Source organism: Neovison vison, chromosome 14 (assembly GCF_020171115.1).
Source record: "Neovison vison isolate M4711 chromosome 14, ASM_NN_V1, whole genome shotgun sequence".
Lineage (NCBI taxonomy): Eukaryota > Metazoa > Chordata > Mammalia > Carnivora > Mustelidae > Neogale > Neogale vison.
In genome coordinates this window covers 35,618,109-35,646,006 of record NC_058104.1, presented here as the reverse complement: position 1 = coordinate 35,646,006, position 27,898 = coordinate 35,618,109, and the positions used below count along the sequence as shown (strand labels likewise).

The 27,898-nt window shown below is 48.9% G+C and overlaps 2 protein-coding genes across 15 annotated transcripts in view; one reads left to right on the top strand and one right to left on the bottom strand.

Moving 5' to 3' along the window:
* Positions 1 to 27,898, bottom strand: part of LOC122895785 (thyroid receptor-interacting protein 11-like) — a 294,071-nt gene that overhangs the window by 210,028 nt on the left and 56,145 nt on the right. For 10 of the 14 annotated variants that reach the window (XM_044233471.1, XM_044233473.1, XM_044233479.1 and 7 more), the window contains exons 1-2: positions 22,582 to 22,756; positions 19,637 to 19,717 (exon numbers count right to left, since the gene is read on the bottom strand). The exons of 2 other annotated variants lie outside the window; for them this stretch is intronic. The gene's annotated coding sequence lies outside the window, so the exon portion shown is untranslated. Of the gene's footprint in view, positions 1 to 1,901; positions 1,991 to 19,636; positions 19,718 to 22,581; positions 22,757 to 27,898 lie in introns of those variants that run through there. 2 more of the 14 variants (XM_044233482.1, XM_044233474.1) reach the window with 2 other exon arrangements.
* Positions 345 to 10,434, top strand: LOC122895483 (thyroid receptor-interacting protein 11-like). Its single transcript, XM_044232909.1, has 7 exons — positions 345 to 409; positions 536 to 600; positions 1,337 to 6,180; positions 6,943 to 7,059; positions 7,980 to 8,136; positions 9,381 to 9,717; positions 10,253 to 10,434. Exons 1-3 carry the CDS (start codon positions 345 to 347, stop codon positions 5,695 to 5,697), a joined length of 4,491 nt encoding a protein of 1,496 aa, XP_044088844.1. The 3' UTR covers positions 5,698 to 6,180; positions 6,943 to 7,059; positions 7,980 to 8,136; positions 9,381 to 9,717; positions 10,253 to 10,434.

Genomic DNA, 27,898 nt, shown 5'->3' with positions numbered 1-27,898 from the left:
GAAGGCTCAGGAGCAGCCCACCAGGGGCCAGGACCAAGGGCGGCAGGGACTCGCGCAGCGCGGGATTGGGGGGGGGGGTCTCCGGTGGCCGACCCACCAAACGGCTGCTCTGGGACTCCGGCACCGCCCAGGACCTGGGCTCCAGTGTGTGCCGTGGCCCAGTCCCGGGCCAGGGGCCCCTGTGCCTGCTGTGTGGTGGCGGCAGGGGACGGGAGCACGCCACCAAGAGAGCAGCCAGCCCTCCTGTTCCGAGCCCAGACCCCACGCGGCGCAAGGCGGAATCGCAGCGGCGGGAATGGGCGCGGTCCCCTGCCAGGCTCTGGTTGGCCAGCTGCTGCTTCACCATGGCGACGGCAGGGGGCAGCGGGGCTCCAGCGGCGGGGCAGCTGCAGGAGCCATTCCTAAACCGGTGCACTAGCGCCAGGCCCGGCTGACTCAGGCCTCTGCCGCCCCACACCCGGGCCACTCTGTGCAGAGCGGAGGACCCGCAGACCGGCCACCTCCACCGTCCTGCGCAACCCCCTGCCTGCTCTAGGTGCACAGCCACGGGAGGCGAGAGAGGCACGGCGCAGGCGGCGGCCCCTGAACCGCCAAACCAAGGTGCGGGCCGAGCTGTTCCTGCAGGGCTGACGGGGCAAGGAGGGGCAGGGCACTCTGGGAGTCTCTGGAGGCTGGAAATACCCAAAGCCTCCCTGGAGGTCAGTTGTCTGCGCCGGCGTAGACATCCCTGAAATGCACCAAGGATCCTCTCTCCTAGCTGGATGGATGCGTCTGACTGTACTTTTCCCCTCAATGGAAAAGATGCTATTGCGTGGAAAGCTCATGCCGCCGCCGGACTTTGTGTACTGCGACCCTACTTAGGGGGAAGTCCAGGGCCCGGTGCATTTTCTGGCCGCAGGCCCCTGGGTGCAGCCGGGCAGGAGCATGCACTAGGGGCCGCCCCAGGACAGCCAGCAAAGCAGGGGAAGGAGGGCAAGGGCCCAAGCCTGGTGTGGGAAGTTGCAGGGATCAGTGGCTGGGACCCAGACCAGGGGCCCCAGGGTCTTGGCTGCTTGGAACTACCTGAGCGGCGGTGGCGCGCGCGCGCGCGCGGGAGCGCGGGAGCGCGCACGAGGTGGGGAGCGCGGGAGTGCGAGCGAGGTGGGGGGCAGCGCGGGAGCGCGCGCGAGGTGGGGACGCGGGAGCGCGCGCGAGGTGGGGACGCGGGAGCGCGCGCAAGGTGCTGCTTAGAAACGGGGGCGGTTGGCTTTTGATTCTTAGCCTCGCGCAGGCAGGGGTTCTGTGACACTTGGCGGGGTAGTCCGGCTGGACTGGACGCTTTCTCACCGCGGACCAGGGCAGTTGTATGACCGCCAGATGTTCTCCTGGGCTGGTGGTCTGGGCTGTGGCCTAGGCCATACCCTAGGGGCCGTGGACAGCAGCCACACCTCTTTGACCAGGGACATCTCTGATATTCACAGACATGTGCTGGGGAAAGGGACTTTCCCTGGGGACACCATGGATCTGGCTGATGTCATCTCATCCCAGACACAGATCAACAGACGCCTCCCTGAGACAGACACACTGGAGGCTGAAGTGACTCACTGGAAGATGTTGTGCCCGTGTTCCACCCAGGGACCAAATACCGTCGACCCAGAAACAGTGTGGACACTGAAGAGCCACATCAGGGACCTACAGCAGAAGCAGATACGGGACATGGACAAACATCAGCTGGAAGTGGCCGTGTTGCAAAACACCCACCGGCAGAAGCTAGCAGACCTCACTGACCGGCACCGCAAACAACTAATGGACTATCGACGACAGGTGGAAGACCTGCAAAACCAAGGTGCTGCCGGGAACGTGAACCGTGACCTTCTTGAGGAGAGGGAAAGGGATCTCAGAAGGCTGAAGCAGCAACTTACACAAATGCAGCGGCTGAACGACAGTCTGAACAACCTTGCTTCGGATCTCCGAGCAGAAAAGGAGAAGTTGGTTCGTGAGCTCCGACAGGCAACACATCAGCTGGAGGAATCCGTTCTGCGCAACAACGAGGATTCCCTAAAGAACAACGTTGCCGTGAGGGCTTTAAAGGTAGAGAAAGGACGGTTAGTGGCAAAACTGTGTCGGGCCGAAAAGAAGCTTTGCCAACAGAAGACCGAACAAAGCCTCAGAGAACGGGCACCGGCAGATAATGGCCATTTCACTAAGCTCGGTCAGGAGAAAGACCTGGAGATACTCCACCTCCGGGAGAGGATCGAGCAGATGGACGCAGAGCATCAGGAAACGAAGGAACTGCTGTCCTTTGCTTTGGAGGAGCACAAGCAATTGGCAGAGTGCCTTAGGGAGCAAGAGGAGTACATCAAAGAACTCCGAGAAAGGCCAGAGCTTCAGGAGGAACTCGGCCAGTCGACCGAAACCTTCAGAAGCCGTGACATCCTACCCCCATCCGGGGAGGACAAAGACACGCGTCTCCCATCCACGACAGACCGACACCCTCGTGTGGACGAAGACCTGGAGCGCCTCACCCGACAGAGTCGCGCTGTCCCTCTGGTTGACCCGAAAATCCTCGAGGAGATTGAAGAACTCGAGTGTGAGGTCCTTCAGCTCAGCAGGTTAAAAGATGATCTCGAGGAGGAAATCCAAGAACAACAGAAGATCATTCACAACCAGCAGCAGGGGAAGAGAGCACTGCTTCAGGCCTTACAGGAGCAGAAGGAGAAGGTGGGCCGCCTTCAACACCGGCAGGAGGCGACGAACGCTGAACGCGCTCAGCTCCTCGCGGCCAAAGACGAGCTGATTCGGAATCTGCAAGTCACGCTAGAAGAGCTGAAAGCCCAGTTGCCCGACGAAAGCCCGCACATTCCGAGGCAACCCTGGGAGGATGAGGAAGTGCGAGCAAGCCAGCCTCTCCCCAGAGAGAACGGAGGGGACGAGCGTGATCCATCTCAAGCTGAAATTCAAAGGCTAGTCCAAGGAATCAAAGAACAGGAACTGGCGAGGCAGCTTCTCACTGAAGAGAACATCCGACTGACCGCGCAAGTGGATCGGCTCTCCAAAGAGGAGATCGGGAAACTCACTCGGATCATCCAGCAAAAGGATGTGGAGATTCAGGGTCTCTCCAGCAGAATCTCTGAGGCTTCTCACAGCCAGAACAGGCACGTGCAACAACTTCAGCAGCAGTTGCAAGAGTGTGCTTTGAAAAGCGAACAGATCTTGGCCATCCTGAACGAGAAGATGAGGGAGAAGAGCAATCTGGAAAGGGACTATCACGAAATGACCGATCGACTTGCTGCCAAGGAAGCAGACCTCCAGAGGGTGCAAGAGGAAAATCAAAAACTGTCCACGAGAGTGGAAAGCAGCGGCCAGGAGGGGTGTAGCGAAAGGATTCGGGATCTGGCCCACGCGGTTCGAGAAAAAGACCTGGAAGTGGAGGCGTTAAGTCAGATATGCCAGACTTTATGGAGGATCCTGCAAACACCCAGCCCTGGTCATGAGGTTCGAGGAGGTCGAATCGATCAGTTCCAGCAGCTTCTCCAGGAACGGGACACGTTATCACAGCGAGTGAAGGTCATGGAGGAGTGGAAAGAGCAGGTGCGGACCACGGTCCAAACTCTGAAGCGCGAGTCACCCCAGCTTCAGAGAGATCTGCGACAACTGCAGGCGTGGGCTCGCACCAACAGCGAGAACGTTCTGAAACTGCAGACAGCCTCTCTTGACCAGATCCAAACTTCCCAAGGACGGGACGTAAACTTACAAGAGCTAGAGAAGGAACTGGCCCAACTTCAGCTCCGCATCGGGGAGCTCTGCAATGCCGAGGACCTCCTTTTAGGGAACCTCGATGTGATTTTCCTCCAGACCTCCAGCGACTCCCTGAAGGCCGGGAAATCTGACCCAGTGAGGGAGTCCTCTCAGGTGATCAGAGAGGAGGTCGAAGAGCTCAGAAAATCAGGGCAAGGAAAAGAGACCATGATTCGAACCCTCCGGGAAGATCAGCAGAGATGGATTGCTTCAGGGGCTGCCACGGGGGAAGGAGAAGGCAAACCACGGGAACACGGCGATTCCGATTCCCACACGGAACAGCTGCAGGAGAAACCGGCCGTTCTACAAAACTCCCTTCGGGCTCAGGAGCTCCGAATCCAAGCGGAAAGTGAGGAGCTGCTTTCTTCACAGGAGCAGCTCAGTGGCCAGCTGAGTGAGAACGAGCTGCTGAGGCAGGCAGTCACCAATCTGAAGGAGAGGATAGCAGATCTCGAAGTGGACGTGTGTCGGCTGAAAGAGGAAAACGCAAAGATCGTGGAACGATCTAGAGAAAAGGACATGGAAAACCAGGCGTTGCAAGAGACAAATCGGCTGCTTTCAGTGACGCAGAGAGAGGCGGCATCCCAGCATGCTGCGATGAGAGAGAAGGCACTGGCCCTGGAGCAACTGTTGCAAGAGAGAGAAGAGGGCGAGACCGGGGAATTGAACCGGCTCGTCGACGCCGTTCGGTCAATGCAGGACAAGGCAGCTGTGTGTCAACGGGAGAGAGAGGACGCCGTGTCGGCACTGACACAGAAAGAAACGGAAACCTGCGCCCTCCAGAAGGAGGTTCACCGGTTACGAGAGAGAGAACGGCGCCTCACCCAGGAGCTGGAGAGAGGGCGGCACCTCGCTGCAGAAGCCCAAGATTCTCGTCGCCGGCAAGCTTTGGCCTCCGAGGACCAAGTGGCTCAGCTAAGAGAGGAAGTGACGGTCTTGCAGGGAAAACTCGCTTTGTCTTCCGCTGCCATGGAAAAGGCCGGCCACGGAGCCCGTCTGCAGGCAGAGTCGCTGCGGGCGCAGTTGCACGTGGTCACCCAGCAGAAGGAGGAAGCTGTGCTCCGGCTCGCCGCCTCCCAGGAAGAGGGAAGGCGCTGCCATCAAACACTAGCGAGCCTGAAGCTGGAACTGGCCGAACGGATGGAAGAGGCAGACGCCCTAGAAGGAAAACTGAAGTCCTTACGGGGACGTTTGCATCAAACAAATGCCGACTTGGAGGTGAAGGAGGACCAACTCCAAGAGCTCAAGAAACAGAATGAGGTCCAGCAGGAAATGCTGGAGGACACACAGAAGAAACTGATGACCTTTGTCAGTCAGTCCGAAGGAACGGTGGACAAAACCCTCCTAAGGAGACTCTTCGTGGGATCGTTCCAGGCAGCTGATGCGGAACGGCAGGAAGCCTTGAGGTTGATGGCAAGCACGCTGGGGATCCGAGAAGACCAGCTGCGGCAGCTGCGCAGCCGAGAGCCCGCGGGTGTGCCCAGCGGGGTGACTGGGGGGCCTGGACCCAGAAGCGCCCCCAGCACCCCCGCGAAACCAAATCACCGAGCTGTGGCCAATCGTTCCTTTTCAGAACTTTTTGTCCAGTTTCTAGAAGTGGAATCTCATTCGGCTTTTCCAGCGCCCAAACCCTCTGCTCCTGACGTGAAGCCCCCAGACTCGGGAGGAAGGGGAAAACTGCCTAAGAAACAAGGCCCATCACGACTGAACGCTCCCCTGGCATCCACACCCGGAAAAAAGGAGGTCAAGCCCCGCACCACAGCTGTGTCTCTTATTGACCCACCCGGACCGGAAATGGATGGATCGGAGCACCTTCTTCTAAATGCTGTCACTGATGCTTTACCCACGTACACGCCGCGTATACTATCGCCTGCCCAGAAGGTTGGAAAGGCGGCGGCCAAAGACCTCTCCAAGAAATAGACGACTGTGCGCCAGAGTGACACCGCGCTTTGAAGATCCCAAGTCACTCTGTGTGTCTACCTTATCTCCTAATGTTCTTTTTCAAAATGTCAAATGTTCACGGTTTTGCTTTCAGCTTAAGAAACCTATTCTTTTATGACTTAACAAAAACGGGGATCCTGACCTGTGACCGGATCCTAGGACCCCGGGATCATGACATGAGCCAAAGACAGACGCTTAACAGACTGAGCCACCCAGATGCCACAGCAGGGGTGACGTTCCTAGGACAGTCGACACTGATGGCCTTGGAAGCTGTGGTCTGTAATGCTGGAAGGTGTACACAAGGGCCAAACCTCTATGTATACCCTATGCAGAGAACACATCAACTTGTTTCAGTGTTCCAAATGGATCAGACAGACGAGCGCACAATCCTCGGATGGGAAACGAGGTGAATAGCACAAAAGTACACGATGAAGATATGGTTAAAAAAAAAAAAAAAAAAAAGTAAGTTCGCTTTTCCCAGCTAAGTCTCATTTCTCTTGGTTTATTTTTTATTTTCTAATTTTTAAAAATCATTTCCTTTTCTGTTGTCTGCAAAGGCACGCTATGGCTAACCTGATTTCTCTCGGGCCTTATGTATGTTGGCCTGCTTAGGAGCATGCTATTTATTCTCTGACTTGCTCCCCCCTCCAACCCCGCCGAATCACTCTGCCTTGGAGACCATTTGAAATGGGAATGAATGCCATCTTATTCTTAAATTGAAAACCCAGCAGCTGATGGTTCTACCCTAAGCTATAGAAGTAGCTCCTCTTGATCATCCTTTAAGCGGTTTTTAACTGGAATGTCCACGGTCAACTCCCTTGTTCATTTCTTCAGGAGCCCCTTCAAATCTTCATTGGCTGGGTCATTGCACAGGCTGTCAGGGAACCGGAGTTTACTTGGGAAGAAACTGTGCCTGGTCCCTGTGCTAAGGAGGGCTTGTTGGCCAGGGGATCTGATCTGTGGGAGCAGAGCGGGAAGGGAACTTGGACTGAGGCCATCTGAGGCCCTCCAAAGTTACCGGATGCCAAGACAACACTTCCTATGGAATCTTCATCTCAGGCTTTCCATCAGAACGGACTCTGATATGCGGACATCCATTTCCTGCTGAGACGCTTAAGGCGTACGACAGGGGCTTCTCTAGGATGTGAAGCTGTCATGTGACCAGGAGGGAGACGGGGGTCATCAAATCCAAAATGTAATTAACTTCCATTGATGTTCACGCAGTTGATCCCAAGGGAATCGCTGGCTGGTCAAGGGCTAGAAGGAAGAGCTGACGTCCTCCAGCACCATGGAATCTGGCAATGCACTGTGGACAGAAGCCCCCACCACCTCCACCTGCAGGTAGGATATGCAGACTTTGGCTTCAGCCTGTAGCAGGAAGGCCTTGGGAACGGTATTAAGCTGGTGGCGGTGGGGAAGGGGGGGGGTTTCCCATGACCCAGAGAAGAACAGACAGCTGGAGAGGAAGGCTCAGAGTCTGTGAGAGATTCTGTTTCCAGGAGAGCCCAGTGCATGGCCAGCAACTGCTGCTCTCATGGTCTCTAACCAGGGCCGAGGAGGGCCGTTTCTTGCATTGGGAGCCCACGGACGACTGACAGATAGCGTGGGTGGTCCAGGGACTCCGGGAAGCAGGAGAGGAGGCTGCTACAGCCTTTTGACCGGGGCACGAACAGGTGGTTTTTTCCTCAAGCTTTTGTTTTTGTAGTTGAGAGAGCGCTCTGGCTGGAAAAGGGGGTGAAAGGGAGAGGGAGAAGCAGGCTCCCCGCCGAGCAGGGAACCCCCCTGCCAGGCTCCATCTCAGGATCCCGAGATCAGGACCTGAGACAAAGGCAGACGCTTCACCAACTGAGCCACCCAGTCACCCTCAACAGGTCAATTTTGCTGGCCCAGATCCTAGAGCCTTCTGTTGAGGGGAGACCCTCCCCCCTCAGCGTGGGCTCGTTAGCGAGGAACAGCTGAAATGGGTTTCTGTAAAATTTATAAACAAGGTACATGTTGCCTCCAGTACCCAAAGAGTACTGAAAGATGTTGGACTTGCATGTCCTTTTTTCTTCTTAAGGATTTTATTTAGTGACTTGATAGAACACGAGAGAGAGAGAAAGACACAGAGAGAGAGTACAAAGGGCTGGTAGGGGCAGAGGGAGCGGGAGAAGCAGGCTTCCTGCTGACCAGGGAGCCTGATGCAAGGCTTGTTGCCAGGACCCTGAGATCAGGATCTGGGCCCAAGGCAGACCCTGGACTGACAGAGACACACTTTGTAGGTCCTTAACAAGCGCGTCAAACAAATATCCTCACAGTAGGATCTCCTGAATGTGATGTCCCATCTGTATTCCTGAAGACAGATGAAGGCGATAAGATCCTGCCCACAAAGTTTGCCTGTGAGAGCAGAGCGGTTTGGGTGCCCCGCGCATTAACAAGGTAAACCCTGCCTCCTTCAAGGTCAAGGCACATGCCACTGAGAGGCACCGAACAGACCATACTGGCCAAATGTATTACAGCAAACTATTCACCATCTTTCAATTTGTGGGGCTCCCTCATGGCTTTTTAAATGACTTAATTCCAAAGAGAAAGCAAGAGAAAAACCTAGCAAAGGAGCGGGGGCACGGGGTGGTGGCAGGCACAGAGAGGCAGAGGCAGAGGCAATCCCAAGCGGACTCCACCCTGAGCACATAGCCCGACCTGCGACCCTATCCCATGACCCTGAGATCCTGACCTGAGCCAAAAGCTCAACCCACTGAGCCCCCCAGGTGTCTCCGGTGTTTTCAGGGTACAGGGCTTTATTTTATCAGGTATGGGAAGACAAGCAGATCTACAAGGAACTCTCACAACGCAAGAAGCGTTCATCGACTCCCTGATCCCGAGAAAGGAGGTCCCGAGAGCCATGGAGGGCCACCCAGGGAAGCACCAGGGGCGGTCAGGAGAAAGAGGGACTGAAGGGACAGGCAACACGGGCAAGACCCTTTACTGTGGTTTCCGTGGCAAGGGGCAGGTGAATCCGGGTCAGCACATTTAAGACTGCCCAGTCGGTGTCACGTCCGTGGGTTCCGGGACACGGTGGTGTCTGTCTGGAGTAGTCTGTCCCTGCCCCTGGGGTGATCAGGGCAGGGGAGAGTGGCCCAGAGTAAGAGTTTCTTACAAGAGGTGGCTGGGGGTAAAGGCTCCAAATTGGTTGCTTTACATGTGAAAGCTCTGCCTGTAGGCAAGCTGCTGACCATCTCTAGGAATTCGGTAAGTCTGCCAGGCAAAGTCCCTCCACCAAAGTCAGCAAGGCCCGAGATGTCAAAGCAGGAAATACAGAAGGTAGAATCTATGGTTATTGTACTCGCTACAAACAGAACGTGAATGAAGTCCCTGAAGGTTAGCCAACCGGTGCATCTTAGCAACATCACACTTCATTCAGAACCTATGTCGTAGAGGCACAGAAGGCCATCGGCCTCCTTTGAATTTTGCCAATTAAATTATTTTAGTGAATTTACGATTTCCTTTTTATTTTTTATGTGTGAGAGATTTGATGGATTCATTTAAGAGGGCGAGAGAGCGAGAGAGCGAGCAAGCAAGTGGGACAGAGCAGGGCCCAGCGGGAGGAGCAGCAGGGAGAGTCAGAGGGAGAAGCAGACTGACTCCTTGCCCAGCAGGGAGCTTGACATGGGGCTCTATTCCAGGATCCCGGGATCAAGACCTGAACTGAAGTCAGATGATTAACCACGTGAGCCACCCCGGTGCCCTTGTCAATGCTGGATTTACAACTGGCTCAAATTCTGAACCCATGTTGAATTAGTCGTGCCCCCCCCCCACCCCGTATTCAGTTTTCTCTCCTCCACTCCTCCTTTGCTTGGGTTTGTGTCTTCCTGGATATACTTGTGGGCTGGGGGAGTGTCTTTTGCCCTGCTCCTCGTTCTCGGTTTTTTCTTCCAGAGAGTCTCAAATCCGCATCATCAGCCCTGGGGCTTCTGTCGCGGCGATGGTCGTATGGTTTCCAGTCTCCTGGCGTAAGTCCAGGTGGGAACTGATCCCCTCACTGTGCCATTCCCACATTTCCCTGCGTCGGGGCCTCCCTCCTTTGCACCCACAACACAGAGGGTCACCCCCAGGGCTGTGCTTGGGGTGTGCTTTCCCCCAGAGGATCTGGACGTCAGCATCAAGCACTGGCCCAACCCCCAGTCCCTGGAACTGAAGCACACCAGTCAGCATGTCCTGCGGTTGCCAACCTCAGGGGGGAGCCCTGGAGACCAAGACAGGCCACATGCAGGTCACATGGCTGAAGACCCAGATACAGTCCATTCTCATCCATTCTCACCTTGCTGGCAAGGAGGGGACATTCGTTTGGAAATGGATGGCGACCTCCACGTGAGGTAACAGAACACGGGCCAACACGCAAGCTGGCCAGCGATGGCCAGTTCCCTCCCAGATCGTGCCTGTCACCTCCGAAGCCAGTTAGTTAGCGAAGGAGCAGGTCAAGCTGACCCCCGCGTCCTCATTTAACATAGGGACACCGTGTGTGTGATGCCGCCTGTTTGAATCACCATCTCCTCAGGTCCCCGATGAGAGAGAGAGACTCCTGCTCCAGACTTGTGGGACGCCCTGACACCCGACACGTGTGATTGACAACAGTTTCCTAGTCACAGACCCTCGCGCTTCAGGGGAGGAGGATACCACACACCGTGCAGGACTGCACAGACATCGCGCGTGAGAACAGAGAGAACCAGCAGGGCCTCGGAAGGCAAGACTTGCTTCTAGAAACCAGAGGGTGTGGCAAGTCCTGGTGCCCACGGGAGGGTGTGAGTGGCTGGCCTGGGGAATTCAGTGGGCTTCTAGGGAACTGAATGCTGCTCCCCAAAACCCAATAGGCACTAGGGCTAGTCCCTAGGAGGAGAAGGGTGTTTGGTGAAGAGACCTCCCCCGTGAGGGAAGAGGGAGAGGAGAACGTGCATGACGCCATTCGGGTCCCTCCTTGATCTTCCGGGTGTCACACGACAGCCCTTGACACGGAATCTTAATTGCAGGCCTGATGCCCCAAGAGGGTACGACAAATTCTTCTAGAACTAATAAGGCAACTTCACAGAGAAACAGTATACGGGATAAACACATAAAGGTACGCGGAATTCCTCTATGCCAGCAACGAATATGGAGGCTCCACAATCAAACACACCTTCACAAAGAAACTACTTCGTACAAAGAAACTACTTCGGGATAAATCTAACAGTGCCTGTCCAGGCATCCCACGCCGAAAGCTCTTTAGCACTGATAAAGGAAGTCCAAGATATAAATCAATGGAGAGATACACCATGTTCGGGCCTGGAAGACTAAGCATCGCCACGATGTCGATTCTCCCCAGACTGAGAGAGAGATTTAACGCCATTTCTATCAAAATCCTGTCAGCTTCGTTTGTTTTCGTAGAGACAGACCAAAATATTCTAAAATGTATGTGGAAGGACAAAGGAATTAGAGTAGTTTCGAAACCGGTTTTGAAAAGAATAGTAATTTGGGAACACAAGTGTTTAGAGTTTCCGAACTTAGTAGTAGTTGTAATAAGGAAGCCCGTGTTGGTATTTGCAGAAGGACAGTCCCACACAACAGAACAGAACAGAACAAAGAATCCAGAAAGAGTCCCCACAAATATGCCCACCTGAGTTTTGAAAAGGGTGCTAACGCAATTCCATTCCAGACAGCTCGGTTTTGTACCGACTACGGCCACCTAAAGCTTGCGATGAACTCAGACAGGCCACCCTCAGAAAACAGCAGCAGCAGCAGCAGCAGCAGCAGAGGAGGAGGATGGTGGTGTGACCGAGGTCCTACCAGGTGGGAATGGGAGAGAGACTGTGTGCCCAGGGTTGTGTGGGCGGGGCCCCAAGACCCATCCAGCGATGCCTTCCGAAGGCCAAGGCCGAGGGAGCAGGGCAATTGTCCATTCAGCGTGTGGGCCCAGCACCCATGAGCGGGAAGGTGGTTAGGACAGCTGACGGGCGGGGCACTGAGACACTTCAGCTGAGTCTGAGCAAAAGCACCTCCCGTCTTCCAGGCTTCTGTGAGGCTTGCTTCTTGTCTGGCGTCTCAAGACCCCACAGCCTTGTCCCGGTGGGCGCAGCACCTCACAACCTCCAGACCCATGGCCACTGGTCGGAGGACACCCCTTTGCAGCTCCTGAACGTCGTCCTCAAGGTCGGCGCGGAGGACGAAGAAGTGAGCAGCCCTTGGGAAGATGCTTCTCTGCACGGAGGTACCTGTACGGCATGACGTCAGGGCCCCGTGTCTCCGGGGGGCTGGGGCCTCGCTGGGAGGCGGGCCTGTGTCCCAGAGTACACCGGTTTGCCAAAAGGTAGCCGTCAGCTTGTGTGCCCCTCCTTTCGCAGCTCAGAAGAGCCCAGAACGGGGCTTCACTGACGGAGCTGCTAACTCTGTGGGGGGCCTGGAGACAGCGAGAGTGGAAATGCGGCCGAACCAGGCAGATGAGGTTTCAGCCTTGTTGGGGCTCAAGTCCTGCTAGAAGAGACCGACTTGAAGCCAGTAAGTGGAATGTTGATGAGGGAGGAGTTCCGTTCTCCTTCTTGAGTAGCTTCCGTTCCACTATGGGTTGTCAGGATCCCCGCTGTGCACCTGAGATCAGGCCAGTCAGGGGGGGTGGGGGTGTGTGTGTGTGTGTGTGTGTCAGTGTGAGTGTGTGTGTGTAGGGGGAATGGCCTTCCTTTTGGGTGGGTCGTGGCTATCAGTGATTAGAACACATGATGAACAGGACTGACGGGATGCGTGAGGGACTCACCACCTGGCTGGCAAAGACAGGAAGGAAATAACGACCCGTGAGATTCGTCATTACTGTTCTGCATGGAGTGCTGAGAAGTACAGGGTGCATTAGAGTTTGTAATTTCCCGAGGAATGTTTAAGCTGAGACCAGGAGGCTAAGAAATCAAGGCGGATGTGGGAAGGTGTTCAGTTAGGGCCGGGAAGGATGTGTACTGTTGAAGGAACTGAGAGAATGTCCTTGAAGCTGGGGCCACGTGGGGACCGTGGGGTGGGGAAAACCAACGTCTGGGGTGACGACTTGTCGCTTTTGTAGGGTCTTGGAAACGAATCATAGTGATTTCAAACATGGGGTCCAGACCCCGAGCAGATCCTACCTCTGCCTCTTATGAGCCGTGCTGCTAAAGCATTGTACGTCTCCGTTCCCTGATGGGACAAATGGGGATGACGAGAATCCCACTTCATAGATGACTGTAAAGAGCAAGTGACATTGAACATGAACAAAACACTTAGCGCCATGTCGGACATGCAGGAGGTGTCAGTGGTGGTTAGTTCAAGAAGTGAAGAAATACACAGCTAAGTTTTGAAGACGTGGTGGCAGTCCGTGGTGACGTTTGTGAACATCAGTGGACTCCACGCAACTTCATTTCTTCTCCAGATTTCAGATGCTGTTGACCACATGTGTCACACTGTTGAATTAGAAAGAAATTTTTCTCAAATGGACAGTTATTTGTCCAGAGAGTCTGCAGCGCCACTGAAATGACGAGAGGGAAAGAAAATGCTTTTCAGTACCGTGTCCCACTGAGGTGTGCCTACAATGTCCTGATAAATTGAGTTACTTAGTATTTGTGGGTAACCGTTTGTGGGAACTTGCTTCAAGTCAACGGACTCTAGAGTAACTGAGACACAGAATACGGACAGAGAAGTAGTATGGCTAGAGCTTGGCTTTTCTGGACTCTCTCTGGGACAGGTGTTTTGTTCTGTTTTGTTTTTGTTTTCAGGTAGGAAACATCTTTATCATTGGCCTTGATTCATTCATCACATAGTGTCCAACGTGGATTCCGTATGCTGACAACCTGCCTGGCGCATTACTCCGCTGGCCGCTCCGGTCCAGACGTCAGGCCGTCCCCCGAGGGAAGCCGACCCCACCGGCCCCGAAAGTTCATGCTTGGGGTGCTGAGCGCCAGGCTGTCCCAGGAATGGGCCCCTTGGTCCCTGGCCCTCTATTCCGGCCAGCAGTTCTGGGGAGGCCAAGGCTGGAGCCCGACACTCTCCGTGGTTTCGTGATCGTTTAAGAAAACAGAAGGGACAAACGTTTCACCGTCTTTAAAAACACAGGAGTCTGAGGAGAGAAGCCAAGGTCCGCCGCTTGGCAGCTCCGCGGGAGGACGAAGCATCCGTGTCCCTTGCTGACCCACGCTGCGCCGCCTCCTCATGCCCACGCGGAAGCACGTTTTCAGGCGGCAGTATTGGCACAGGTGGTGCTGGTCGATCTGGCAGCGGCGGTCGGAGCGGCCGGTGTAGCTGTGGTTGCTGTGGATGCCTCCGCTGGAAGCAGCTCTCGCAGCCCTGGCAGGGGAAGACGCTGTAGTGCTTGCCGCTCGACATGTCCCCACACACCACGCAGTCCACCTGCAGCTCCGGCTTCGCCAGGCTCGGAGTCGCTGGCGGCGCCCGCGGGGGAGGCCCAGGAAGCTGCTGGAGGCCTGCAAGGCCCCGCGGCCAGCACTTCCCGAGCTGCCGCCCCCTCTGTGGCCGCACCTTCCCTGCCTGGGCCTCAGGCGGGGCCCCAGCCTCGCTGGCCTTTGCCGGGCCTTTGCCGCCGCCGCCCACCCTGGGAGCCGGCCTCGAGCTGCAGCCGGTTTTCTCTGGGAATAGTTTTTCTCCGTTCTCTGCTCTCCTCGGTCTCAGTTTCCAACGCCTTCCTGCGTCTGCAGCCCAAACGTTGTAGGGGAAGTTTGGGTTTGGAATGGCAGGCTAAATAGCTGTACCCAACCCAGTGCAAACCAGCAAAGCATGAAGGACTTTGGGGTTTTTTTGTCTTTTTTTTTTTTTCTTTTAAAAGATTTTGTTCACTGGACAGTGAGAGATCACAAGTAGGCAGAGAGGCAGGCAGAGAGAGGGGGAAGCAGGCTCCTTGCTGAGCAGAGAGTCCGATGCAGAGCTGGATGCCAGGACCCTGAGATAGTGACCTGAGCCGAAAGCAGAGGCCTTAACCCACTCAGCCACCGAGGCGCCCCCTGTGGCCACTTTTTAAAGAAAAGACAGATGCTTCTGTCCAACTCTAGACTCAGGGAGTCAGAGCCCTCTGGGATAGGCCCCAGGGTACAAGGACCAAGCATGTTTACCATCTAGATGCATTTCGCGACAGCTTTTTTGGCACTGGGCTTTCCATTATCTGAAAAAACATTCAGCGAGATTGGGAGAACCCAATAAACTAACGTTCGATGTAACATTTAGCAGGGCTCTGCCCTTCAGGGTCTGGGATATCGCGAGCTACATGTTTGGTGTAACGTGTTACACACCCTTAGGTCTTGTCAGAAAGGGATGGATCGGGGCGCCTGGGTGGCTCAGTAGGTGAAAGCCTCTGCCTTCGGCGCAGGTCATGATCCCAGGGTCCTGGGATGGAGGCCCGCATCGGGCTCTCTGCTCAGCAGGAAGCCTGCTTCCTCCTCTCTCTGCCTGTCTCTCTGCCTCCTTGTGATCTCTCTCTCTGGGAAATAAATATCTTAAACCTTTAAAAAATAAAATAAATTTTAAAATTTTTAAAGACTTATGGACTGTTTTTTCTTTTGCTTGGTTTTGTATATAAATTTTATGTATTTAACAGAGAACGAGCCAGACAGCATAAGCAGGGGGGACAGCAGGGGGGAGAGGGAGAAGCAGGCTCCCCGCTGAGCAGGGAGCCCAACAAGAGGCTGGATCCCAGGACCCTGAGATCAGGACCTGAGCTGATACCAAGAGTCGGACTCTGAGCCAAACTGAGCCACCCAGGCACCCTTACAGGACCCGCTGTCTTAGGAAAATAAATGGCAAGGCTAAAGAAAGAGCAGGGAGAAAGTGAGGACTGTCATTAGAAGAGGCTCGTGAGACCTGTTAACCAACGGCAAGGTAGGGGTCTTCTTCTCACTCAGGATTTAACAGATACAGAGAGTCGAAATAATTGTGAGATAATCAGATCAATCTGAACTGTGACTTGACACGTCATGCTATCGAGAAACTATTTTGAAATGTTTCAAGAGTGATGAGTCTATCTATGTGTGTGTCGCACAAGGGCAGTTTTGTTCCCTGGGAGATGTTTGGCAACATCTAGGACATATTCGGTGGTCAGAAGCAGGAGTGAGGAAGACACTCTCCCGCCTCTGGTGTGTGGAGACCAGGGGTACTGCTAAGCATCCTAGGAAGCTCAGCACAGGGCCCTCGGCAAAGAACGATGGGGCCCAAGATGTGGGGAGCGCCAAGATTGGGAAACCCCGTTCTGGAGACACATGTTCAAGTAGCTGTGGGTCAAATGACAGGATGAAGATATTTGCTTCAAGGGGCGCTTGGGTGGCTCAGTGGGTTGAGCCACTGCCTTCGGCTCAGATCATGATTCCAGGGTCCTGGGATTGAGCCCTACATTGGGCTCTTTGCTCAGCACGGAGCCTGCTTCCCCCCCTTCCCTCTCTGCCTGACTCTCTGCCTACTTGTGATCTGTCAAATAAATAAATAAAATCTTTAATTAAGAAAAAAAAAAAAAGAAGAGATTTATTCAACACGGGCCTAAATTGGTAACAACGTAAATGTCCAACAACATGTGAATGAAGAAACAGACTGAGTATATCCATACAAGGCCAAAGCTATACACCAGTAAAGAAAGAATGAACTACGGATAAATGCAACAAACATGCATGACTTAAACGCACCGTCTCACCAAAAGCAGCTAAAACAGTACACACACTATGATCCTATCTCAATGAAATTCTATTTAGAAATTCTGTCCTATATAGTGAGAGAAAGCAGCCTGTGGTTGGCAAAGGGAAGGGTAATGGTGGGGTAAAGGAGTGGGAAGGAGCATGAGGAAACTTTCTGGAGTACTGGAAATGTTTTCAGCGGACCATGCTGGTCGTGGTTCTAAAAATGCATACGGTTGTCCAAACTAAAATTATGCATGTACACCTGAAACTAATGTAACACTGCACATCAAATATACTAAAAAATACAAACAAAAAGCCATACACTTAAAATACACACACTGTACACTATTTCCCTAATAAAACTGACTGTAAGAAGTATCAAGAGAAGAATCCCACTCAGAACTACATTAGAAGGAGTAAAATACCTAGGAACAAATTTAACCAAGAAAGTGAAAGACCTGCACGCTGAGAACTACAGGACACTGATAAATGAAACTGAGCAGATGCAATTAATGCAAGGATATCCCGTGTTCATGTACGAATGAGTATTATTAAAATGTCCATACTATCCAAATCAACCTACGGCTTCAACGCTATCCCTATCAAAATTCCAACAGCATTGTTCACAGAAAAAGAACAATCTTAAAATTTGTTATTAAACCGCAAAACACCCCAAATAGCAAAAAATAAAACAAAAAACAAAAAACAAAAAAACCAGGAGGCACCACCTTTCCCATTTTAAACTGTTATCGCGAAGATACAGAAATCAAACAAAACGGCATTGGCCATCAAAACAAATACACAGATCAATGAAACAGAGAAGAGTTCAGAAATAAACATATATATATATATATATTAACCACATATAACAAAAAAGCCAAGAATATGCAATAAGGGAAAAAAAAGAGTAACCTCCATAAATAGTGCTGGGAAAACAGGACAGCCACATGCAAAAGAATGAAAGTGGACCACTACCTTACACCACAAACAAAAATTAACTAAAAATGGATTAAAGACTTGAATGTAAGACCAGAAACCATAAAACTCCTAGAAGAAAACATCGACAAGTAAGCTACTTGACTGAGGTCTTGCTGACAATTGTTTGATCTGGCAACAAAAGCAAAAGTAAACAACTCAGACTAAATCAAATTAAAAAACTTCTGCACAGCAAAGAAAAAAACAAAATGAGAAGGCAACCTGGTGAATAGGGGAGAGTATTTATATATCGTGTATCTGCTCAGAGATTAACGTCCAATAGCTATACAACAGATACCGTATCGATGTAAGACATACATCTATCTATATCTTATACAACTCGACAGCAAAATATAGGATTTTAAATATATGATTTAAAAATGCCCAGAGGATCTGAGGAGGCATTTTTCCAAAGGAGACATACAGATGGCCAACAGACACATTAAAAAAAAAAAATGCTCACCACCACAAGTCATCAGGGAAATGCCAATCAAAACCATAATGAGTTCTATCACCTCACACCCGTTAGAATGGCTACCATCAAAAAGACTAGAAGAGCAGACTAGAAGACTAGCAGTAACAACTGCTGGCAAGGAGGGGAAGAAAAGGGAACCCTTGTGCACTGCTGGTAGCAAGTATATGATGTAACCACTATGGAAAACAGTATCCTCAAAAAGCTGAAAGTAGAACTACCATAGGATCAAGCAATTCAACTTCTGGTTATTTATCTAAAGGGAACAAACACGATCTCCCAGAGATATCGGCATTTCCATGTTCACTGCAGCACTGCTGACGATAACTGACATATCTCCATCGACAGGTGAAGGGATTTTTACAACAATCAGAGACACGTGCACATATGTGTGCATGCACATGCACTCACACACAATTGCTCAGGCATAGAAAAGAATGAAGTTTTGCCACCTCTAACAACACAGATGGACCCTGAGGGCATTACACTAAGGGAAGTGAGACAGAAAAAGATACATACTGTATGATCTCACTTAAACATGGAATCTTCAAAACAAAAACAAAAGCAGAAACAAAAACAAACCACCCTGAAAAATACTATGAACTCACAAATACAGAGAGCGGATTGGTGGTTGCCAGAGGCAGGGTGTAGGGGTGGGTAAAACAGGTAAGGCAATCAAAAGGAACAAACTTCCCGTTATCAAATAATTAAGGTCTGGGGATGTAATATACAGCTCCCTATATGACTATAGTTAATACTATAATATTGCATACCTGAAAGTTGAGAGTCATTTTTAAAGGTTCTTATTAAAGAAGAAAAAAAAAAAAAAAAAAGATGATGTTAACTAGACTTACTATGGTGATCATTTCACAATATTGACAAATATCAAATCATGACATACATATCTGAAACTAATATTATGTTATATGTTAATTATACTTCAATTTCAAAGAGGACACTCATTTTTCAAAAAGTACCTTGATTGGGGTGACTGATGTTTTATAGGTCTACACTTATGTCAGGACTTAATAAATTATACACTGTAAATATGTACACTTTATGGGATGTCAATTCTAATTCAGTAAAACTTCAAGAAAAAAAAAAAAAAAAACAAACAAAACGAAAAAGGTGCCTTGAATAATTAGTTCCCTCTTCCGTTTCTCATAAATAAATTGCTACAGACAAACACTAAAAATGTAGATAACTTTAAAAAAGAAGAAACTTGAGTGAGCTGGGAAAACCGCTTAAACTGAGCCGATGAAACCAACAACAGATGTCCTGATGTCCTTTTCAACTGTGAAACAATAAATATTAGTCAAAATAAGGATCTAGACGGGAAAGCCCACTGTACCAGGAAGTCTCTGACCTAATCTCATTGTCCGCCATCTCTTCCCCAACCAACTTCCAGCCACCAGTGATCATTTAAAACGTCTAGACCTATATAATACTTTTGAAGGATTAAAGAATTTGGCACTCATATACATAAACTATACTTTTTTCCCCAAGGATCTGAGAGAGAGAGAGAGAGAACGCACGTGTGCGTGAACAGGAGAGGAAGAGAGAATCTCCAACAGACTCTGTGCTGAGTGGGGAGCCTGAGGCGGGGCTTGATCAAAGGACCCTGGGACCATGACCCGAGCTGAAGGCAGAGGCCTTAACCCACAATGTTGAAAATAAACATTTTTAAGTTGGTTCTAGGCAGACACATGGGAATGACATTACACTTATACAGAGCTCTGATCAGACATGGCTTTCAAACACTCTCTCTCTCTTTTTTTTTAACTAAGAACATGTTAATGGAGGAAAAACACTTGGGAGAGTTGGTGAGTTTGCAACTTACATCTCCAGCTGCGGCAGCCTGCGAGACGGTGTAAATCGCCAAGGGTCCAGAATCTGAGTAACCGGCGTTAAAAGCGGAAACCTGAAATACAACGAAATTTTACTGTCTGTCATTTGACCAGGGAAAACAGGGCCCAATTTCCCAAACAGACAAAAGCCTGGGACCTTCCCGGTACAAGCCAAAGAGATGAATTACGATTTCACGTAACCAGTTCTGGCAAGGGCCGCAGTGTTTTGGATGCGGGTTACTTCTTTCAAAACCATAATGGTTTTAACATTTTTCACTTAAATCTTTCTAAACCAGACTGCTCGCTTTACTTTTCTGCTGGTATTTTCTAACGTTCTTTGATGATTCAAGGTTAACGTAAACATTTATTTACGAACAGTATTATCACAGCGGCAGGAGGGCTGAGTGGTACACACTGTGGGCTTCAGTATCAGACAAGCCCGCTGTGTTCCCCCTGCTAGTGCCGAGGACCCCTCTTTTTGCCAATTCACTCACACTTCTCCGACAGACAAAAGTCAAAGGGCTGGGGGAAAATGCTCAGCAGACGTTACCAGATATCCAAGGGAGCCGCAAGTTCAGCCTCAGGACTGGGTATTGCTGTCTGCAGTCTGAGCAGAGTGTTACGCTCCCTAAGGTGAACACGAATGCTCAGTGTCGTGTCTCCCAGCGTTTATATGGGCGCTTTACACAAAGATCACCTAGGCTGTTTTTAAAAGTACAGACTTTCAAGTTCCTGTAACAGATTTACTCCATCAGATCCCCATAGATGCAATCCGGAAAGCCGCATTTCAAAAACAATTCCAGGGGATTCTTAGGCATGTCAAAGTTGGAGAACCACTGGCCTAGCCCATAGAAAGCGTAAGAAGAAATGCTCTTTAATGATTTGAAGTTTAATGACCATTTTGAGACTATCCTATTCATACCTCCAATTTCTGGCCAAATGTTAAAGTAGGAATTTCCATGAAATGACATCACTGATCAGAACTGAACTGCAGCCACCCAAAAGCATCCTTGACATTCAGAGGTAAAGAGTAGCGTGAAGAAAAGAGCAGCATGAGCGAGGAAAGAGGAAACATAGAGGGAATTTAAAAAGCAGCAGCTAAATTTAATAAAGGACTAATTTAAGATTTTCAAACAATGCTCCAGGGAATTCCAAGGTTCTACAGAGAAAATTCCAAGGCATTCAGTGTCAAGTAAACATTAAATAATTTCTTTAAAGTGAACATTTTTGTGTTCGGCATTGCAGCTGGGAAACTGTATGGGATGAAAAAGGTTCCTCTACTTAAAAAAAAAAAAATTTTTTTTTTTTTTAAAACCATCATTTAAGAGAGAAAACCCTCTAAAAGCCTGAGATACAGGAGAACCATTTTAGATTTCTAAATCAACATGACCATATATAATGAACTCTGCTCAAACCAAAAGCCTGATTTCTGGCCTGAGACCCACACATACACCATACATCTGTTTTGTGAATGAGATGCCTACAGGAAAATCATGTTGTCCTTAAAATAATGATCAGTGCCCCTACTCCCTGCGTTCCTTTACAATAAAACTTGTGATTCCTGCCTGTATGCTAATCTATAAGTCTTTTGAGGTTTTACAAAATGTAAAAAGTAAATAGTCCTGTAAAAACTGTTCATCCTCCAGAGACTTTCTTCCTTTTGAAGAGCATGTTCCCAGGAGCACCTGGGTGGCTCAGAGGGTTAAGCCATGACCCCCTTCGGCTGGGGTCATGATCCCAGGTCCCTGGGATCGAGCCCCGCATTGGGCTTTCTGCTCAGAAGGGCGCCGGATTCCACCGCTCTCTGCCTGCCTCTGTGCTAACTTGTGATCTCTGTCAAATAAATAAATAAAATCCTTAAAAAACAACAACAAACAAAGGGCAAGTTTCCTGGGCAGCTGTCCTGACTTGAGCTTTAATAAGACTCTTTCCTACTTTTAGAGATTCTTTAAGTTTTGTTCATTTTGGACTGACAGTACTAAATAGAGGAAGGAAAGAGGGGTTGACTTTATTTCTACTCCTCACGGTCAAATGGCCAAAGACTACCTGGTGCCATGTACTGTTATGAAATCATGAATAATATTTAATCCTATAATGCAGTATATCTGTTGCCTTTTAAAGGTTTACTATTGAAGGTCATATTACATTGGGCAAACAATGGTCAATCATTAAAGCAGTTCTGCTTACCGATATTTTTTATTCTTTTAAGTATCATGATTTTGAAAGCTTTAGCACTTTACTCACTGTCATAAAAAGTGTGTTCTAGAGTAACAGCTTTTTGTTCCATCATTTTCCTTTTTCTGTTTTAAAGATTTTATCTGAGAGCGAGCAAGCGAGTGCACACTTGCACAAGCAGGGGAAGCAGCAGGCAGAGCAGGCTCCCCAGTGAGCAGGGAGCCTGATGCAGGGCTTGATCTCAGGACTCTGGTTATCCTGACCTGAGCCGAAGGCAGACACTGAACTGACTGAGCCACCCTGGCGCCCCTCATTTTTCTTCTTTACTTAATCTCAAACCGGAGGGGTGGGTGTGTAAACAGTTTCTCCGTGTACATGCTGCACATTTGGTTGGAAAACATGAAGAGCAATGAAATTCATGAAATAGCCACAGGAACACAAGAAAAAAAAAAGAAAACCCAGAAAACAAGACTAATTAGAATCTAGGAAAATGTTTAGTATCTGAAACTTTATTCTAAAGGGCACTGAAGCATGAATTTCTGATTTTTTAAGCATTCCCCTCTTTCTATAGTAGAATAACTGAAAAGACAGTTAAGTTTTTTATTAGACCGTAAAGAACTAACCTCAAGCCTGGTTATCTCTTCAATTTTATGAAGATTTTCTTTGTGTTCACCTTAAATTTTAAAAGCAGATCAACAGGACTACATCATACATACTGAGCCTTTACAAACAAAAAGGACACATGCGGACTATTCAGACTCACGTCAAACGGCTGGTGAACTCCCTTGGCAACAGCCTGGTACAGAGAGCTGGTAGGATTGCTGCCCCTCTTGACATGCGGTCCAGCACCAAGAACATACTGGAGAACACTTAATGCATTTCCTTCCGCACTTCCTGTGGCAGCACTTTCAGCTACAAGAGCAGCATGAGGGCGCCTGGGTGGCTCAGTGGGTTAAGCCGCTGCCTTCAGCTCGGGTCATGATCTCAGGATCCTGGGATCGAGTCCCACGACAGGCTCTCTGTTCAGCAGGAAGCCTGCTTCCTCCTCTCCTCTCTCTGCCTGCCTCTCTGCCTACTTGTGATCTCTGTCAAATAAATAAATAAAATCTTTCAAAAAATAAAATAAAAAAAATTTTAAAAAAAAGAGCAGGTTGGGGTACCAGGTGGTGGGTATTATAGAGGGCACAGCTTGCATGGAGCACTGGGTGTGGTGAAAAAATAATGAATACTGTTTTTCTGAAAATAAATAAATTGGGGGAAAAAAAAAAAAAAAAAGAGCAGCATGAACAAGACTGTCTCCATTCTGCTCTCGGATTTCACCTGGTGCCATTAAGGAGAAAGTGAGGAAGAAAGAGGTTTGGTCACCATTGGCTTTATTCTTCTGTCTTCTCTATGACACAGTATTAACCCAGTAAGATTAAGGTTTTCTGTGGCCTGGTGCTCCCAGCATACCCTCTTGCTCTCCCCACAACACACACACAAAACATGTTTAATATACAACGCCCGAGCAATCTAATCCCTTCCTTCCACACAGAGTCTGTTTGGTGGTAAGTGATCAGGCCTGTCCTACTCCAATACACTACTCTGATGGGACACGTCCTTCTGATAAACCGGCCCTAACAACAAAATGCTTACCTCCACGGTACTTGGCCTTCGTGCCAGGTAAACCGAGCCCACCCCTCATGTTGAGAAACTGTTCTGCAACTTGCTTTAGAACAGGGTGACTCACACCTATTTCAATAGAAACAAAACAGAGCTAGAACCGTAATTTTTAAAATACAAATTGTAAAACATCTGTTTTAAAAATAGTATGTGATTACACAATTCAATTAGAGAACCCGTAAAGAAAACAAGAGTCTCCCCCCGACCATGCTCCTCTCCCAGAGATTCCATTTAGAGTGCACTAATACATACTCATCTAGAACTTTTTTCTATACTTGCATGAATATCATCCTAATTTTCTTTTCTTTTTAAAATGGTGTTATTCTATTTATATTGTTTCTAACTTGTTTTTCATAATGTATATCTGAGTGTTCTAGAGCAAACATTTAACAGCTATCAAGAATTCCATTATGTGGATATACTATCATTTATTTAATCAGTCCCTTCTTGATGGACACAGCATGTTTCCAATCATTGGCTATTAAAACAATACTGCACTGTGCATCAAAGAACACTTTTTTTTTTTGGCTAAATTAAAAATCAATTAACATAGTGTATTATTACTTCCGGGAGTAGTTTAGTGATTCTTGAGCACCCAGTGCCCTCCTTAATGCCACCACCCAGTTACCCCATCCGCCTTCCCTCTTCCTCTCCAGCAACCCTCAGTTTGTTTCCTACAGTTAAAGACTCTCTTTTGGTTTGTCTCCCTCTCCGATTTTGTCTTTTAGTTTTCCTTCCCTTCCCCTATGTTCATCTGTTTTGTTTCTTAAATTCCACCTATGAGTGAAATCATTTGATAACTACTGCCTTTTTCTGAAGGACTTATTTCACTTAGCATAATACGCTTGAGTTTCACCCACACTGTTGCAAACGGCAAGATTTCATTCTTTTTTGATGACTGAGTAGTATTCCACTGTATGTACATATACCACCTCTAAGAACACTTTCAAGAGTGAAATGGACCAACAGACTGGGAAAGAAATGTTTGCAAATGATGTATCTAATGAGGATTTAGTATACAAAGTACATAAAAAACTCTTACAACTCAAAAATAATAATAAAAAACCAACCCAATCGAAAAATGGGCAAAGGACTTGAACAGACATTTCTCCAAAGAAGATATAAAATGCCCCAAAAGCACAAAAAGATGTTCAATGTTATTAGTTCTTAGGGAGACACAAAGGGAATGAGATACCACTTCACAGATGCTAGGATGGCCATCACCAAAAAGACAGGTAACAGTAAGTGCTGGTGATGAAGTGGAGATACTAGCTAGAACCCTTGTGTGTCGGGCAGGGGGGCGGTGGGGGATGTCAAATGCTTCAACTGCATCAGACAACAGTTACCACAGGTCCTGGCAATTTTACTTATGATATACCCTGAAGAAGGAACAGGTTAGAACAGGTGGTTTGAACTAAAACTTATATGTGAATGTTTTTATTACAACAGCCAAAAGCTGAAAACAACGCAAATGCCCAAGTGATGAACAGATGAACAGAAAGTGGTAATTGAGTATTTTAGCCAGAAAAGGGAATGGAACACTGGCACGTGCTACAGTATGGATGGACTCCGAAGAGATGCCAAGTGAAAGAAGTCAGTTATGAAAGGCCATATACTGTAGAATTCCATTTAGATGAAACGTTGGGAGAGTCAACTCTACAGAGACAGGAAGGAGACTGGTTGCCAGGGGCAAGGAGGAGGTGGAATAAGGAGTGACTATAATGAATACAGATTTTTTTGGCGGGAGGGGGCGGTTGATGAAAATGTTCTGAAATTAGATAGTGGTAATAGTTGTAACACCCGCTGAACAGAATAAGACTCATAGAACCGTATACTTTAAAAAGGTGGATTTTATGGTGGTTGAATTGCACCTCAATTATATGGTTATTTACAAAACAAATGAACCAAAAAACAATACTGCAAATAATATCTTGGTGCAATTATTTTGTAAACCTGACCAACTGTTTCTGTAAGATAAATCCTTAGAAACAAAATCGCTTTTAATATAGTAAAATTTTAAAATATTTAAAGAGACCTCCCAAAAATATATGACTTTCTATTCCCACCAACAATTTTTGGGAATGCTTAATTTCTCCAAACCCTGGTTAATACTGGGCAGTGTCAATCTTTTAGTGTTTGCCAATCTCATGGGTTAAAATTTTAACTATCAGGCAAGGCTCTCTTTTACAATTACTGGCTACACACATATACACACACATTTTCCCCATGAATTGTTTGTGCCCTTCACCTACTTTCAATTACATTCTACTTCTTTAAAACAAAAAACTTGTAAAAGCACTTTGCTTATAGAAATTTGCCCTTTATCGTAGATTTTTCAAATACTGTAATAAACTCAAAGCCAGTAGTTTACATAGTTAAATGTTGGATTCTGCTTACTAACACAAAACAACCTACCAATTAAGATCCTATCACACAGTGCCCATCTGACATCAACAGAGGATGTTATCAAATACGGTTCAATCCTGTGCTCACGTAAACTATAGCTTAAAAAGACTGCTCTTAAAGAAACAGACTGACATGCAAGCAATTCCCAACTTACCAAGTCCAACCAAAGCCATTCTCGCACTTGTGAAATGGTTCTGAACAAAGTAATGCAACTGAGAAAATTAAGAACATTTTGTGATGTTATGTTGGTATAGATACAAAAAGCTGTAAAAAATTAAAACAGCAGGGCGACAGAAAATATTCAGGCTTAAAAGCTACTGTAGTGAACTACAGACTGTCTAGTGCTGAATTATACTGCTTTGATTTTTTAAACTATTGATTAAAAGAACTAGAACTTAATGTGGTAATGGTTACATAACGGTGAATATAGTGAAAACTACTAAATTGGGTGCTTTACTTTTTTTTTTTTTATTTTCTTTATTTTACAGAGAGAGTGAGCATACACACACACATGCCCAGGAGTTGGGGGAGGGAGAGAGAGAATCTCAAGAAGGGTCCATGTCCAGTGTGGAGCCTGACATGGGGCTCAATCTTATGACCCTGAGATCATGACTTGAGCTAAAACCAAGAGTCAAACACTTAATCGACGGAGCCACCCAGATGCCCCTAAATTGTACACTTTATGGAGGTGACCTTAATGACATGTGAATTGTATCTCAGTAAAGCTATATTGAGAAAAAAAAAAAGGATTAAAAAACGACCTGAAGGGGCACCTGGATGGCTCAGTGGGTTAAGCCTCTGCCTTCGGCTCAGGTCATGATCTCAGGGTCCTGGGATCCAGCCCCACATCAGGCTCTCTGCTCAGCAGGGAGCCTGCTTCCCTCTCTCTCTCTCTCTCTGCCTGCCTCTCCATCTACTTGTGATTTCTCTCTGTAAAATAAATAAATAAAATCTTAAAAAAAATAAATACAAGTTTTTTTTTTAAGATTTTATTTATTTATGTGACAGACAGAGATCACAAGTAGGCAGAAAGGCAGGCAGAGAGGGTGGGGGGGAAGCAGGCTCCCTGCTGAGCAGAGAGCCCGATGTGGGGCTCAATCCCAGGACCCTGGGATCATGACCTGAGCCGAAGGCAGAGGCTTAACCCACTGAGCAACCCAGGCCCGGCACACACTATATTTTAACACTACTTACACAGGACAATTTCAAGTAGAAATCAAATTAGATGACGCGGAGTGACTTCAGTCCTGTACCCGGTAAACGGGTAAAAAAGTCATTTCAAATTTTCCTAGGCATTTCAGGATCCACCTAAGTTTTCCAGAACTTTTACAAAGCTAGGGCACACTTTTGTACACCACTCTGGATCTCGGGGTTTCAGCAAGGTGGGGTGTGCCCGAGGAGAAAAGGGTGGACAAGTGGGAAGGAGCTACAGGCAGGGAGCCTGCGGGCACTCACCTAACCACCAGGGCTGCTTCACTCCAGGAACCACAGGAGGCGCTCGCTCCTCTCTTGGTCCCACAACCGGCACCAACGCCCCCTCCGAGCGGTGTGCTGTGCTCCCCGCCAGCAGAGCCCCAGCCCACCGCAAAACCCACCCAAGACAGCACGCTCCTCTGCTCCTGCAGCTGTCAAAACGCTCTGCGCCGCTTCCTTTCCCCAAATGGCCATGCTTGGGGGAAGGGGCCCAGGTGCCCCTGCGCGTGCCTGGCGCTCTCTCAGCCCCAACGGGGTTATCCCCATCCTCCGCCCCTCTGCGGTGCAGTCCACCTTCTGAACCGCCCCCCCCCCCCCGCGCTCCCGGCCAGCCTCTTCAGGTCGAGTTCTGGCCTCCTATCCTCTTCAGCTTCCCGCAGTGCTCCCCGTCCCACTCAACCCCTGCTCCTGCGCACAGACCATTGGGCCTTTAGCCTACATACCCCCACCTCCTTCCGCTTTTCTGTAGCAAGTTCTATCCCTGCCCCTGAGCCCGACACCCTTGGTCTCCCACCCTTTTAGTCCGCCTTTCTACTGAC